The 17,347-nt window shown below is 38.4% G+C and overlaps 1 protein-coding gene across 1 annotated transcript in view; it reads right to left on the bottom strand.

Annotated features, from left to right (window-relative positions):
• pex5la (peroxisomal biogenesis factor 5-like a) overlaps nucleotides 1-17,347 on the bottom strand; it is an 82,522-nt gene that overhangs the window by 42,596 nt on the left and 22,579 nt on the right. Inside the window, 1 exon segment of the mRNA XM_063890930.1 lies at nucleotides 3,914-4,018. Coding sequence (XP_063747000.1) covers nucleotides 3,914-4,018 — 105 coding nt within the window.

The raw sequence follows: 17,347 nt of genomic DNA on the forward strand, positions 1-17,347 counted from the left end.
TGCTTTCCTTCTGTTATACCCTTTGCTCCTCCCATATGCAAATCACTTTCGCACTTTGTTTGTTTTAAGGAGTAATGAAGAAAATTATGTAATGGAAAAACTCGAGCTAATTGTGCCGCTTGGGCTTGACACCAAGGGATCTCTCAGATGTGTTTGTTAAGGAAGTGTGTTCCAGTTAAACTTGTCAGAGCTTTGAAGGCGGCGAGATCAAGGTGAGGACAGCGGGAGGGGGAGATCATGGAAAACACTACATAAAGGGAAAGGTGTATAGAATATATCAAAGCAGAGGATGTACAATAGTTGTTAGAGGAGAGCTTAAGGCTGTGTTAGGGGAGGATGTTGTGAGAAAAAGTTAACGCCATCAACTTTCAGTATGTGTAGCTAACGTGGGATTTGTTATGATATATCACATTTAACTCAGAATCTGTATTTCAATGCTAAGTTTCTGATATTTCTTGTTATGCTATATTGCAGCAGATTGTTTACTCATTACAGTTGTGTCGATCTGTTGTAGTGGGGTGCAGTAAACTGTTCAATGTGCTCCCATAGGCCTGCATACTGGAGTTCAGTTGGGCATTTCAAGTCCTATCATAATGACTTAAAAAGGACAGCCTTTGCCGACCATCATGTTAAAGTGCACTGAAACCTATACAGCAAACTAAAGGGAAGGGAAAACCTTCAAAAGCATAATAGGGCCACTTTAACATGACTTATTTAATACACATATTTATTATATGTGTATTAAGTTGCATTATTCTGTATTATTTTATATTCAGCTAACTCCATAAAAAGACAGAACACTACAAAGCAATAGTCTGTCTCCAGCCCCAAGCTGATGAACTCCTCTTGGAGATGCAAATCTTAAAAAAACAGGTCACAAATACTTCTCCTACAGCTGGGCACTGATGTTTTTTGCAAACATTGTAGCAGAAAATCGTCCATTGGGGACTTTTTTTAACTGCAGATTAATACACATTTAGTTCTTTTGGAGGTATTAATGGCACAACACGATGTTACATTGACTCAAAATAAATGACAGAATGCTTGTTATACTGAAGTGTGGCAGGCAGTGTGACTCATTCATGTTTCTTTTTTTAGTTTTTATCTTTGCGAGGCTAAGAGAAATAAGATACCAAGTGTTTGGCTACACAATCAGTACTTGAAGAATCAATCCATCATTAGTTTGGGTTCTTTTCATGGGATTTGTTGACAGTAAAAACACCATACAATATCACCAGCTACTGTATATCCTTCAAGCAGCAAATGTTACACATTTTACGTGCAGTAAGACAATCCCTTAAGATCTCTGTAAACTGTTGTTCGGCTTTGTACAAATTAGGGAACATATTTCATAGTTTGCAGCGCATTTACTGTTTGGAAGTTGCGCTTCATTTACATGCTATTTGTTTTCCCACTAGAAATCCTCTTCAATGTAACTAAGGGAAGAGCTTAACCAACATAATATCTTAAATAAAATACTCGTCTCTGTTGCTAGAGTTGTTGTTTTTTTATAGATGTACATGACTTCTGGTTTCTTGCTGCTTCCTTTGAAGTTGTTCCCATCTTCTGAGATGGAGCTGGGCAGAGACCCCTGCTGCTGTGAAGCCCAATGAGACATCTTATGTGAAATTGGTCTTTACGAATACACTTGACTTGGCTTGACATGTGGTGTGAGGAGCCGCAGCCTGTCACTTGGCCTCTGTCACTTGCTAAGTGACATCAGGCTGGGACACGATGCCTCTCGAACGGCATCCTCAGCCACTGGAGAGCATGACAGCAATCAGGAATTGTGTTTGGCCACATGGAAACAACGTCAAGTGATCAGCTTGAGACTGAAGTTTATTTAGTGTTTATTTTCCTAAAAAGACGGTTAAAGCAACACAACCAAGCGAGAGGTGATGTTATGGACTTAGAAATCTAGTGGGATTGAAATAATGTTGATTACATAAGAAAGAAAACCTAATCTGTTTTATTCCTGGTGTTTGCTTTACTCGATTCAGCCATGAATTATTTAGCAGCTGATCTTAGCAAAACAATGATGACTGGGAACAGCTTCTTACCTCAGTGTGTGTGCTTGCATCTGAGAGAGTTAGGGTATTGCTCACAGCATCCGCTCTAAACAGTGATCATTGTTAAGATTTTTGGAGTCTTTTCTATTTGTTGTTGTGTTGTTTTGCACTGCACTTCTGAGAAGCCACTTCACTTGACAGCGAGGTTGCAGGTACTCTAATGTGACTGCAAGCAGGCGCTTAGTTGTCATGTTTTCCGACATGTTGAAGGATTACGAGCATTCTACAGCCTCATTGTCATAAAACAAGGCTGTTTTGTTTTGGAGAATGTTTTTTAAATGGGCTGTACCCAAGTTTGCACATTCAAAACACATTTATTTAAAAATATGTTTAATATATAACCATATGTCAGTGTAAGGGCGAAGCAGTGGACACTTCCTATCTACCCTGATAATGACAAATGAAACCATGATTATATTAAATTACTAATGCTTATAGTTGCTCTATGTGTTGGCTCACTTCTGAAATGTTTTGCTGTTTATGAAAGGACTGTTGGTATGTTGGGTGGTTCTGGTCAAATGACATCAGCCGTTGTATGTGATGTCACTTTAGAGGTAAAAAGTATGATAGTTATGAAAAGATGTCCACTGGTATGAGATCCATAATGAATTATATTTATGTCATCGTAATATATATTAAACTTGCTTCATAGAACAATGGGACACTTTTGGTGGCTTCAGTTTAGTCTGCAGTTAATGTCAGAGAAAGACAGTTGTGGAGCAGTTCAATGGGTTTTTAGAAGAAAACAGTGTTGATTTTGTAGGTGTTCAAATATTAACGGTATCGTTGAACCTGTTGTGTCCATAATATTGATTTCTGTGCTACTGCACTGGCTTAAGGAAATATAATGTATTCAGTCAGTTCAGTACACAGCAGATAAGTTGTTGCAGAGGGACATTGCCATTTTATACAGTTATTTAATTATGGAAAATCATGATTTACACATTTAACCTTCTGTAATAATGTTAGTGTGAACTCAGCAGCTTCCATCTCTGAGACATAAATAAATCCCCTCTCTTTGAATGGAAGCATTATATGATTGCATGACAGCTTATCAAAACCAGACATTGTGTTAGAAAATCCAACATGTATGAAGCATGCCACAAGTTATCAGAAAAACATCGACAGCTTTACAAGAGACACACAGCAGCACGCAGTGTACACAAAGCAATCAAGCACAGATCAAGAAAGCTCATATTGGCATCTGGAACACCAGCTCTATCCAGCAACAACACTTAAAAAAGCAAAAGAGAAGTGAAAGCTCAGCAGTGGGTTCAGTCGTTTGCTGCAGTATTTTGTACACAGAGAAAGCTCAATGCATTGCCATGTCGCAAAGCATTTTGGAAATGCATTCATACACTGTTTGTGCAGAGGATTAGCTGCTTATGAGGTGTAAAAAGTTCATGAGGGAGTTTATGCCAACCTTATTTGGAATGAGAGAGGAAATTTGTGTGACCCTCAAACTGAATGCACAATAAATGTTAACTAGAAGAGCACTATAAATCTTTCTGAGGGTAATTTGAAAAGATAAAAAGTAATATAGATAATTGGATCAATTTGAGGCTGCTCCAATAGATGATAAGAACATGATTCACTGTTTGTGTAGATGTGGTGATGCAGTAGGATGGTTTTATACCCCATAGAGCAGCTGGAAATGAAATATTTGTTGCTTCTTTGTTAGATGTAGCAGTCAAAAGGCTAATAAAGTAATGAGTTAGTAGACAGTGGAGGTCAGATATAGGACACTCAAAGCTTTGCTATTGTTCAGTATGACCAGCAGGAGGACATTCCACTTGAAGGCAGGGGGGGAGGGCGGGGGGTGTTTCTGAAATGGTTCTGCCCACCTTGGTAGTCACTGTGAGGAGGGGCTTCCCTTCTGATGACGCCTTACTTGGTATCTCCTTCAGGACCATGGCAACAGTCTTATCTGCAGCCCTAGAGTCTTTCCCCTACAACAGTGAAATCAACAATGACTTGTGTCAGGACAGTTGGTCAACTCAGTGCTTTTTTTTGCCCCTGTCCAGGGCAACTTACAGAAAATACTTTACTTTATGATGATGGAAATACCGTGTGGGGCTGTCTACGGTAACAACACATCGACTGAAGACATTTCCACAAGACTATGGCAATGAAAAGAGTGTCACTGCACGATGTTGACTGTAGACAGTGATGAGCATGGTCGTCCACAGCAGTACTTATCAAGTACTTATGATGACAGATATCATACAGAGCTCATTACACAGACCATGTTGTTCACTACAGTGTATGATAGATGAATGTGTCCATGTTTACTGGGCTACTGACAGTTGTGATGTATCTCTGGCTGTGCTGATTAACACTACAGATGTATTGTTATTATTTCTGGAAGGTTAAAACTTCAGGACTGAAAAGTGATGCCGTATGCAAGTTCGGGATGTTTCAAGCTGTTGGTGCCAAGCCTATGACATTTTTCCCTTAGTATAGCATCCTGTGATCCCTAAGTGGTTTAAAATATGTGCTGTGGTTGCAGTCAACTCACTAGCTCGTGTCTGCTCTCAAAAATATAATTATTTTGAGTTAAAATTGTCATCTCTGTTATTACTTCGTTGTCAAATATCTGGGTAGTATTACTGTTATAATACGTTATAATACAATAAACCTATTGTACGTAATAACATGGCCTTTAAAGTTATTTTTTAGCTCTTTTACATATCCTATTTGGACCTCAATGTTATTTTGTTACTCTGCCTCTGTTTCTCTTTGCATTTTTTGGAAGGCAGCAGCTTTTTTTTAAATATCACCCACTCACAGACTGCTGCTGTATTGCACAGGGATATCATAGCATTGATAGTATAAAGTATCTAGAGAGTATGTGGCTTTCACTATTAACTTACTGTTCAACACACACACACACACACACACAGACACACACACACACAACACACACGCTGCTGCCCTCTGTCTGCCACCCACAGCCCCTCATATGAAGAAAATACATGTACTAGCGCTCCAATAATTGCTTAGCAAACATCATATAACAGTAGAAATTGATTACATAAGAGGTCAAATTGGTTTTGACTCTTGTCATCCCTTCACCTTGACTTTATGGCAGAAATCAAAGACTGCAGAAACTCATTCAGTTCACATTATACCCATAGCCAGCAGTAGATTATATGGCATGCTATTTATCATTTCTGTGACACACAGATGGATGGGAATTATAGTCGCCACAGGAGACCACACATTTTGACTCGAAAAAATATACTTGCAATTAAATTTGCTGACCAAAGAGAGACAAAGCTGCTGCTCATCACACTCAGTGCCTACATTTTGTAGTCTAAGGGAAGCTGCCTTTCAGACTGCACATGGAGCTCACTGGATGCCTTTTAGCTCGATCATATTAGGGCTTTTCATATTCCTTCTTGCCAAAAGAAAACAAATAAAATGAAATTCATTGACTGATTTCCTCAGCTGATCATTTCACAAAATGCATTTTCCTAGAGGGAGTACTCCCTTGAAAGCCTATAATGCTCCTAATAAAGTCCAAAAAGCCACCTGCGCCCACTTTCTGGCTTAGTGTCACTCAGTATAAATGAACGACATCCATTGCCAAGGTGACACCAGAAGCAGCCTTCACACAGCAAGAGATGATTTAGAAAAGCTCCTAACATTTGGCTGTTTTTTAATGGCAAATGATACATCTGAAAAGCACCACATCTTCCTTCAGTGCAGTATCGGCAGGTGTTGTGGGAGAAAACAGTGTCGAGGATATCTTGTATGGATTCAGTTTGCATTGTTTTACAGTTTTGACCTGCCTTCAGCTTTGTGTAAGAAAAATAAGCTACACTTTTTAATTTTAGGACTGCAGTAGATAACCACAGAACTTGATACATTTTTTAAAACTTTTTTGCCCGTGACCAACCCATCTTTTTAAAACTTTGAAAAAGATTGTAATGTTTATTTTTTCCAAGCGTGCAAGCTGCTTAGATAGAAATCTGATTATACATTGTTTTGTGGAAGATCATCTTATTTAATTCTTTGCTGAACAAAACAGCTTCAACACATTTTCATTCAGTTGTTTTCTTCCTTAATACGGCATAATAATCCTCAACAGATAAGATTGACTGCAGCATTATGTAAACAGATTGATCAAATCTCTGAGTGCTGTTGTTGGCAGAGGACATACATGTTGCTGTTTATCTCAAGACTCTGAACAATGTATTTACAATCTCCTATAAGCCCCTCAGCCATCACTTTAAACTAATCCATTTACTGGAAGTAATGCAGGCGTTCTCATAGGTAGGATTGAAGAGCTCTATGAATTCCATAAGATTCATTGTATGTGATTCTGGAGAGAGTTTCTTCTATAAGCAATTTATTTACATCTCTTCTGGAGAGTTGGTGTTTTCAAAGTCATATAACAATCACAAATAACAATGATAAATCCTTGAGCTTAGGAGCCGATGGTGGCCTGTTTTGTCAATTAAGTGGCCTGTTTTTAAAATGGATGATTAGTATTCCCACTGGGAGTAAATCCCTTTTCAGACGTAGAATACAGTATAAAGAACACCTGACTCTGTCTATCCATCGGCTTTTTGTTATTCAGACATGCGGTAGGTGTCACGTCTGACAAGTCAGAACTCCGCTCGTTTTTACAAACAGGCTGCTATCCACTTTCCATCAAAGACTACCTGCATTAAGCCCTGTTTTTCCAGTGTGGGACCGTTTCAGACCAGATACAATTTCAGGGTAATGCTTCCAAAACAATAGAGCCATTGTGGATTGCTTTTGCTCCTTAATAAGGAGTAAAAGTATTTATTTTCATTCAGCTTTGCTTGCAGAAAGGACTGCTCCACCCCCAGACAAAATGCCACTCCCATATCATTCCCTCATTTTATTGGATACAAACATGTCTGGTGACATTGTATATATTTTTAAATATTTAAATATTTAAAGGGCCAGTGTGAGGTCGAAAAAAGTGGTTTGTTGACTGAGGGCAACAGTATGCTATAGGGTTAAGGCAGTGAATTAACTCAGGAGATAACTGTACCAACACTTTTTACATTTCTAAACTTTATTTCTGTACGGTTATCCTGCCTAATAGTGGTATGAAAGGGTAAAGACAAGTTCCAGTCACTTTATGCCCAATCTTTTTTTCTCAGTAAATATGTACATTGAATCTATACATGTCCTATCTACTCTGAGGCAAAGGAATCCTCAAGTTTTTCTGTCACTGTCTTTAAAATAAAAGTAGTATTTCCAGTAGATCAAGGTTTTCGTGGGAATATAAAGCAGTTACCTAACTTCGACATACCCTTATTCTTCATAGTTCATATAAAAGATGGATTTCATGAGGGATTACCAAGGGTTTTGAATTCAGGTCACTGTTTCGTTGATCCCTTTTTATGGGGTTAAACACTCCTGCATTATATAACAGGAGAGTCTCCTACAAGATGTACTTCAGAGCAAGATGGAGACTAATAGTCACATGCTTTATACAAAGAGCTGGTTGTAGACAGGAGGAAACATTGCATAAAAAGACATATTTGGAAAGAATATTTCATGAGAATAGATATTTGTTTATCTCATCTTGCATGCAGATTTAAAATTCATGTATGAGTGTTGAATAACATTCACCACTGTATTGAGAGGTCTGGTCAGAACCTGGAGCACAATCTGCTGTTCAGGTTGTCCACATGTTGCAGTATCAGCTGGCTGTGATAATGAAGTGTAGTTTGTGATGCATCTCTCTGCGCTCCTGGCTGACCTTTAGCCTTTCACCTCTCGCATGATTCACTCTTGGCTTCAGAGAAATGCCTCGACAATAGCCAGGATGCCTTTCTATGCTTGAAACATGATCACAGTCAGGGACGAGCACATACTCTATAAGCAATTGAGGGAAACGTGGCACGATGGCAAATAATGTGTGGACTGTAGCTATCCGGGACTCAGGGAGCTTGTGTAAATAAATCATGATTATGTATAATAGATCCTCGGTACAGGCCCCTCAACACATGCCAATGTTCAGGCTTCCAGGCAGAGCCTTGTCTACACTCTAGCTTACTAATTTGGCGTGCAACAAAGTTTGCCATTTTGGTGGCCAGAGGTGCAAAAGCAGTCCTTGTGCAGCCCTAAATAAAGCTTGGAGAGCTTAATAAAGACTTGCAACTCAGAAAAATGCTTCAACTGTTATTTCATACAGCTTTTGATACCATGAAAGAAGTATGTTGTTCAAGCATGCCCTGCTTAATCATGTATTTCACTATAAATGGGACCAAAACATAAAAAATGAGTATAATACTTTATTGAAAAAGTCTTAAAACTAGCAGTTGTGACCCTAAACTCATCAGTATAACGTTTACTGCATTAATAAAACAAGTTAAAACAAAGGGGTAATTTCCTCATAGACTTCTATACAATTTGTCGTTTTTTGCTACCAGTTGAGTGGCCCCTGCTGGCTTTAAAAGAGAATGCAGTATTAAGGCACCTCACATTAGCTTCACTTTTTAAGCCAAAAACAGGCTGTGCTGACATGAAATTATAGTGCACAGGGTTATTGTTGACAAACAGACACACACTGTATGTGTAGAAAATGATGCAGTCAGACACAATTAATAATAATGGATACACACTTAGGGCCATGCTGAGTGTGTTGTAGGATCCTGAACACTCGAGATATTAAAACCAATAACTGACGTGTTAATACTCAGATACCCTGGGTCTTCAATTTTATTGCTGCTATTTCAACTGAAGCAGCCCATTAAGTGTTTTTTTAAAATAAGTGGGACATTTCCTACCACTGTTTATTGGCTTTCATAAATGTTACAGGGATTGCTTCTTATAATCAATGTTGGTAAGTGGCAGCATACTTAAAAACTGCTGATAAATAATTTGAAGAAATAACAGCTCAACTTTTAGCAGCTGCTCATACATCATTGTGCAAAACTGAGTCTGTACTGTGGTTGTCATTGCAACCAGTTTTTCAGCGATGATGGCTAACACAGCACAAATTACATCCAGGATTACAGCAGCCCAGGGAAATTTATGTTCCAGTACAAATAACTGCCCTCTATTCCTGGTCTCGTCTCCCGAGGATACATTTAGTACCCACTCATGTACCCAAAGTGGTTTATAAAGACAGGAAAAATGTGACTTTAAGTCACCGGCATCCAAATAAACCTGTCTGAGCTCTAAAACATGATCTAACTCTGAGCCACCAACAGTTTAAAGGCACACTCAGGATCACAGGCATGTTTTGGTTGGTTAAGCATTTTTTCTTTTGTGCTCTTGGCAAAATATCTTACAATTATTCTAATATGAACATAATTAAAACCCAGAAAAACAGCATGGTACGGTTATTTCTCAACTCTAATCAGTGGTTAACTTACATTCTCCTTAATAACGTGCAATTCAGGCCACAGAGGTAATGAGTGGGATCAGAGGCTGCAGCAAAGCTTTTAATTGTTTTTTGCGTGCATCATAAAATGTCGTCTAATTCAGCGTAATGTAGCATAGGAAAATATTTATAACAGTGCTAGAGGCAATCAGGTAGTAAATTATTGTAATTGGGAATGTTTCTATAAACAATCAAGCAAAGAACACAGGGTTTTATACCAGCAAGTAAAAATCCTAAAAATGTGGATATTAAGAATGATAACTCTATTTAGTGCAAGTGACAACTTCCAGGTCTGAAAAGGGAAGCCAATGCAGGAGTGCCTTAAACCTGCGCTCTTTCCGGAAGGAAGCAACTCCACTGGTTGCAAAAATAAGGCAAATTGTATGAAAGTCTAGGAGAAAATGTTTATATTTCATAAATGATGGTCCCATTTGCACGACCATGGCGTTCTTCGGTTTGGGTGCTGTCTGTGTTTTTGTCTTAAAGCTTAAACATTTGTATTTTATTTCCAGATCAATTTGAAAAATGTGCCTGAAAATGTCTTGTTCAGTATTTGGTCGTACCTGATCTACTCAAAAGTTAGATTACAAAACATGGTTTCTGGTTTGATTAAAATAAATAGATGTTAAAAGTAAATGTAAATGCATGACATGTATTTGACCAATAGCCCTCATTTAACTTCATCATCCTTTTTGTTTTCAATTCACTTTAAGGGAATCAGTTTAAATAGTTGGCACAGATATTTACCCACAGGTTGCCTGGACAGCACTATACTCAGTCGGTGATCTCTGTATGTCTGTCAGCAGTGTCTCCCATAGTACTGTGACAGACAAGTCTGTATGGATTTAAGCTTTGGTGAGGCTTTAAATCCCTCAACAAAAGAGGTTTCAAGCGATTTGCTGAAAGCCAGCCAGAAGCTCCATTTCTGCACCTGTAGCATTCAGCTACTGAAGGGCATGTCAGGTTTCTGCTGTCATCAGACCCAAGACAAACCTTTTTTAGGGAAGGCTTTTACTTATGCAGGTGTCACACAGGTGATATTGATCTTGTTGAACTATGGGAACTAAACCCTTTCTGTTATTATTTACAGCAGCGAGTGAATTGAAGTGAGACATTAACACGTTTATTGTTTATTCTTGCTTTGGTTGAACACTATATCCATGGTGTCAGATGCTCAGTGCAGCTCACTGAATGTATTCTGAATAAAATGAATATTTCAGGAGAGGCTTTGCAACTCACAATAATGTCTTTTTATGTTTTAGGTGTTTTTGGACCGGAGGAAACTTTTAAAGTTCCCAGAACATATTTTTAAAGCCCCTCTTGTCATTGTGCCTACATCGCAAGAACCAGGAATTATCTTAGTCACACAACAAAAGAGACAATGCAACTCTTGCAAACGCTATTTTAAAAAACTGTAAACAGACAGCACAACAAAATGCTTATAACAGAAAACAATTGACAAATATACCCCAAGTAAACCAAAGACATATCTGAGAATTTGTGTGACAGTATAAAAACAACACGCCCCAATTTATCAGTCCCAGTGCGAGTGCAAGAAAAACCCTTGAAGGCATAGAGTTCCCAGTGGAGCTTCCCAGAGGGCAGTTCTTTCCCAGAACAGTTTGCATTTTGTTTACTCTGCACATGTACTGCTAATATAACAATAACTACATGTAGTCAGTTTAATAACTTATTTGACTGATTAATGATTAATGAGTAAAGTCTTAACACCATCCAACGGTGACCATTTCATTGCGATGCAAAATCTAAATTATTACAGCACCTTAACAACTCTCTGATTAAGCACCAACATGGGGACATTAAGATTCATACCTATGTTACATTAAATAGTGATTTATTAGAATTAGGATGGGTATATCTCATTCAGAGTCTTTAAACTAACACGAAGGATCATGTGGAAGAGTCCATAAATATAAGTACAAATCCACAGAGTAGCTGCTGAAATAACATACCACATTTCTCTCAACTAAAACAAACAACTCTTTATAAATGATGTTGGTCCCGACACTGTTAATCTCATATGCAGCACAAAATTAACTAAGTATTAACCAAAACTTCATTAACTTCTTTATCATCAACAAACAACTTCAGTAATTGTGCAATATAAAATATATGTACATGGGAATAATTAATTCACTGGTTCCCTGAAAATTTTATTTCAGCGCGGCACAACTGATTATATTTCATTATGGAGAGGATGTGCCATGGCAGATCCGTCAAAGAAATGAATCTCTGGGTAAGGTGGAGGAGTGTAATGCATTTATTGGGGGATAGATGGTGAAAAACACTCTGAGGTATTTACAGGATGCCGCTCCTAAGGACAAGCAGAGCAAATACGGCTTAAATAGAAATCATTGCAAAGGCATCAGGCCGTCGAGTGTCAGACTATTACAGCTCAAGCCCACCTCTGAATTCACACCATTAGGATTCACCTGCCCAACCAACTGATCCGTTTTGATTGTAGCTGTAGTTATATGCACATAATGCACTGCCCGGCCAAAAAAAAGGTCACACACTCCAATATTCGTTGGACCGCCATTAGCTTTGATTACGGCACACATTCTCTGTGGCATCGTTTCCACAAGCTTCTGCAATGTCACAACATTTATTTCTGTCTTGCATTAAGTTTTCTCCAAGATCTTGTATTGATGACGGGAGAGCCCGATGGATCCGGGCATTGTCATCTTGGAACATGCCCGTGCCATCAGGGAAGAAAAAATCCATTGATGGAATAACCTGGTGATTCTGTATATTCAGGTAGTCAGCTGACCTCATTCTTTGGGTACAAACCAGACCAACTGCAGCAACCCCAGATCATAGCACTGCCCCCCACAGGCTTGTGACCTTTTTTTGGCCAGGCAGTGCATGTATGTTTTGGGAGAAATCAGCACTGTGTGTAATGTATATGTAATGTACAATTTCCTTCACAATAATACCTTCATCTGGCCAAAGGTTTAATTGGATATATCACCCATGTACATAAAGACTAAGTGAAACCTTCAACTAATATATACATAATATGTTATGATCAAGACTATAAACAGCTAAAGCATCAAGCTATACCAACAAATATCAACATTAAAACTCTCTTAATAAAGAAAAAATAACTTACAATCTAACTAATAAATAATCACCCACCCATCCGTACTGCGTCTGCTTGTCAGGGTTGTGGGATATCAAATAGTCTCGGTCTTTAGTATATCACAGGGCTAACATTGTCAGAGTTAATGGTTTTTGCGTAAAGAGATACAAGTAAAAAATTGTCTTTATTATCACAAAAGATGCACTTCATTTACTGCACTTATTCGTGTACATATGCTGTTTCTGTCAACAGTCTGCAGATGCAATTACCCTGCAGCCAGGACATTAGTGTTGAGGGAAAAAACAACTCATTACTCGCCTACAAATGTGTTTATCTCTTATAATAAGTAATTCGAGGGAACAGCTGTGTTAGAACAGATCATATGTCAGGATGTAAGGATGTGACACACAGAGGGTGCAGTAGTCTTGAGCTTACGTGTGATGATCTATTCTACGTGGTTGCTAGCTTGAACCTCAGGCCATCAGAAAAAAATTGAAACATCTTGACATACTGCAGCGTTGTTAAAAAAAAAAAAAGGAAATACATTCTGTGTTTTTATACATCAGAAGCCCGAATATGATATCAGTTTGTCTTTTCTTCTTTTGTTTCCAATAAAATGTTTAATGCTAAATCTGCCAAGAAATTCACATGCATGCACCATAATATAAATGAATGATTCAAGACATTTTCTGACCCTGAAAACTGTTTAATTGAAAGCTGCTCATGCAAAGAATCAGTCTACGATTCGTGAGACACTCTTCCATTGTCCTAATCTCCTAAATAAGACTTCAAATCCCATCAAGGTTTTTCTTCTATTTTTTTTCTTCTCTCCATCAATCAATTTTGTGTATTAATCACCCTCTGTTGAATATTCTCCATCCATTACAGGAAATGTAGTGTTCAACATTTTAATGTAATATTGCAGATTTATGAACCCGTCTCACATTTGTCAGATAAACAACAAATGTTTCAGCAAGCCACAAGTCACTTTCTCAAAAGACTCCCATCAACATAATATGATGATATCATTAATGCACTGTTCCAATCAGTGATGTTGTTGTCTTTTATGAAAGAGCACAACCCGACATGCCAGCGCTCAGTCGGTGTCTGCACATTGTTTTTGTTATTCGGCTTCATTGTATCAAAACATTCTTGAGTTTTACAATTAATTTTACTTCAAAACAGAAGTTTTAAAGTAAAGCCTTGAGTAGAAAAAACTTCACTCAGATCAAGTTTGAAGCAAACATGGGCAAAAAGTCCTGAAAGCACTCATGTGAAACCATGAAAATCTTGCAAACAAGGAAATAGTGCTGGATCTCCTCCCTAAACACATGATATACTGTAAAGAAGTCAATTGAAAGAGCGCACTGCTCTGTTGTAAAGTGTAAACATGTCCTAGGAATAGTTGCCTTTGGTCTTTGATCAAAATAATTCTCTTGGTGAAAGTTCTTGGGGTCAGGAGGACACTACAACAGGATCACCTATCTGATGCATATCTCCCAGGGTGACTTGAACTGAAACAGGGGTGCACATCACTGAAAAACCAGCCGGCTGTCGGACCACATTATGATACTAAAGCTTTCAACCTGGAGGGGAGAGATGTGTATTTAATCCCGGTGGATACTGTAGGCTCATGTTGAAACATGAAACACAGGCTACTGCTCATAAAACATTAACGCTGGATCACAGAGCATGTAGAAAGCACGTCAATTTCAACTGAGGCTGGACAAAACCTAATTTTAGAGGCAACCAGCATCCAGAAGATGTATATTCCGCTCATTAGTATGTATGCGCACTGGACACTGTATCCCAGTTTGGCTGAAAATACTCATGAACTGCTGATAGAAACCAAGTGTTAGCCTCCGTGTAAAAAGTGGCCTGTTGTTTTCATTACAGACAGCGTTGGGCCCCTCTAAGTTGGAATACTCACACAAGATGTGTTTTGGCAGTTGAACATTTCATTAACGAGAATCCGATTTGGCAAGAAAAACACAAGGATTTCGCTTCTGTGCTTGGTTGAGTACTCCGAGTAGTGGATAATTCATTCCTATTCCTCATTATAACTGCATATATTAACTTCGTATTGTGTAACTCGGGCTATAATATAGAAGGCATACACAGATTTAATAAGCTAGTGATTCAGTACATGTAGTGCGTGCATGGAGAAGATAATGGTATTTAAAACTAATTAAACTTTCAGCAAGTGAGCATTTTGTAACTTCTGATGTCTCTTTTCATATGCAAACAATTATGGGCTGGTATCATTCATATTTAAAGTATTTAATAATGATATCATCTCTGACATAAACCACGTTCCTGGAGCCCTTATGGCTTTGTTGCATGCCCTAAATTGCTGTTCTCTTTTTATTTGACTAATTGCAACACTGGCATAATTGTGATGTGTTTCGCAACCATACCCTTTTGTTAACACCCTCTTGCACCCTTTCAGACGAACAATGCTGTGTTGACTGTTTGCTCAACATGATGTTCTTTCCTCCTCCTTCCCCCTTAAATTGTATTCTCTGAAGACAACGATCAGGTACCTCAGAGCAGATGGTTCGCTTAATTTGGTTTCCACTCTTCTTAGCAGCAGAAGATCGATTCTTGCTTTGGACTCTTTAAAATACTGCTCATGTCTGTCGAGACAGGAGTGAGAATGAAGCTCTAGTGAAGTGAAATCCAGCCACAGTTCGCAGCACTGATAAACCTGTTTTGGGAGAACCCAGTGGAGGTTCTTTATAGTCATGTCAGCTACAAGGACAGGGAACAGGCTTTCAAGGGAGGGACCATGACCATATAGTCACGAACACACAAGCATATCAACCTGCTGTCACCTATAAATCATTACATTTAAAGGACAACAAGATTCTTGACTTTACAATTAAGTGTAAAGGAAGCACTTGTGTCCCCTTGGCATCAGCTGCAGGAATTACAATTATTTAATTATCTAACCTTACTTCTCTATTTTATTTCCCTGCAACCAAGAGTAAACTGCTATAATGTACGGACTGCTCCTCCTTTTGAATGACAAGTTCATTCATAGAGACCTGGGAAAACTGAATAATGGCACTGTAATGTTGAGCATGTTATGAGAATAATATATTGAGGTGTGTTATGCAGTGAAACAGTCTCCAAACAGCTTGCACTAGCAAAAGATAAAATTCATCGTCTGCTCTTTCCCTGCTACCATCTGGACCCTTCGCTGTGATGTTCTACAACCTGACCTAACTCTGCCACTGCTCTGCTCTATCCTCTGGTAGTGTGCTTTGGGTCATCAATGGTGATGGGCTAGACTAAACACTCCCTAATTTCCCCATTGCACCCAAGAGAAGGGTCCAACATTAAAAGGGGATTAGGGTAAATATGCAACTTATAAAATAAATAAAGATCCAGTAAAATCTTAATTAAAGGGTTAAATTATTCCTTTTGCAAATCACTGCTTTTCTATGAACCCTGACCTAATTGTATTCTTCATTTAGGTGGGACTTAAGCTTCTGTTGTCTGCAGCTTAAGAAAATATGTGGGAGAACTTGATATACAATACAGTTCAAGAAATTACAGCTTAGAAAATCATATTTGCTTGCCACAAAAGGGATCACATGACACAAACCACAGCTTCGTTAACTATAAATGTATTGTAGAAAAAAAAAATAGCCATGAAATGGAGAGAGGTAATTCTGAACTGAGAGAGGATTATAAACTCCAATAGACAAGAAATCAAATGTAAGTGTGTCAAATGTATATGAAATACAGAGGGATTATTGTGTATAATGTACATACAGTATTAGAAAGGGTAAAGGGTTGGCAGACAGTAAAGTCATATTTCCCCTTTGTGTGTTTTAGTAGTTTTTGATTGCGACATACCCTTTTAAGTCACAGGTTTGCACCGGGACAACTATACAGTACACAAGTTTCAAGAAAATTGCAATAAGACTCCAATAAATAGGATCAAAAAGGCTTATTTCCTCCCCTACATAATGGTGATACTAAATGAAAAGGTACATTGGCTTATACAGTGTTATTACACTGAGTTTATTTTTTATTTCCCCAAGCCCACATGACCTGGGGGCAAGGTTTGACATAACAGTAAATCTCCAAATTCCAGCAATAACTGTGAGTCAGTTCTGTCTTTAATCATGTTTTGTACAGTAGCTCCATTCCAGCGCTCAGACGCGCATGAGCCAGCTACTGAAGGAAGTTGCAAACTTGTGAAACACCAGCAATTCAGCAATTTCTCATGTGAATTTGCTTCCCAGTGCACTGTGTCGGCTAAGACTAATGGTATGCAGTGTCCTCCAGTTTTATTTTAAACAACACACCTGCTCTGAAAGCCTCTAAGAGCAGGTGTGTTATTTTCATTAACTTTATTATTAAGTGTTGAGCAATGGCCTACTTTGCATGTGTATTAATGTTTTAAGGGCCCTTATATCCGAACTGCTGAAAGTTCATTACTTAGTAATGCCTCATTGTAGTCTCTTCCACGCTGATCTGCAAATTTGACCAAGAAAGTGTCTGCATTTTATAATAATATTGAAGCCTGCTGATATTCTTGGTGAGACAGTTGGGTTGTCTGGCAGAAGGGCATAGATTTAATAATCAGCTGTGCAGTGTTAACAAAAGCCTTATGAGCTGAGAGTTGGATCAAGAGAGGTGACGTAGATATGAGTAATGGGCCGTGAACCGATCCATGTTGTACCCCAATGGAAACAAGATAGTTTTGTCTTAGAGATGCATAGTTTGGATAAGAATGGGAACAGTATTTGCTGGTGATGGGTCCAGGAAGATGAGAACTGATGTCTT

The sequence above is a fragment of the Eleginops maclovinus genome, chromosome 9 (genome assembly GCF_036324505.1).
Source record: "Eleginops maclovinus isolate JMC-PN-2008 ecotype Puerto Natales chromosome 9, JC_Emac_rtc_rv5, whole genome shotgun sequence".
Lineage (NCBI taxonomy): Eukaryota > Metazoa > Chordata > Actinopteri > Perciformes > Eleginopidae > Eleginops > Eleginops maclovinus.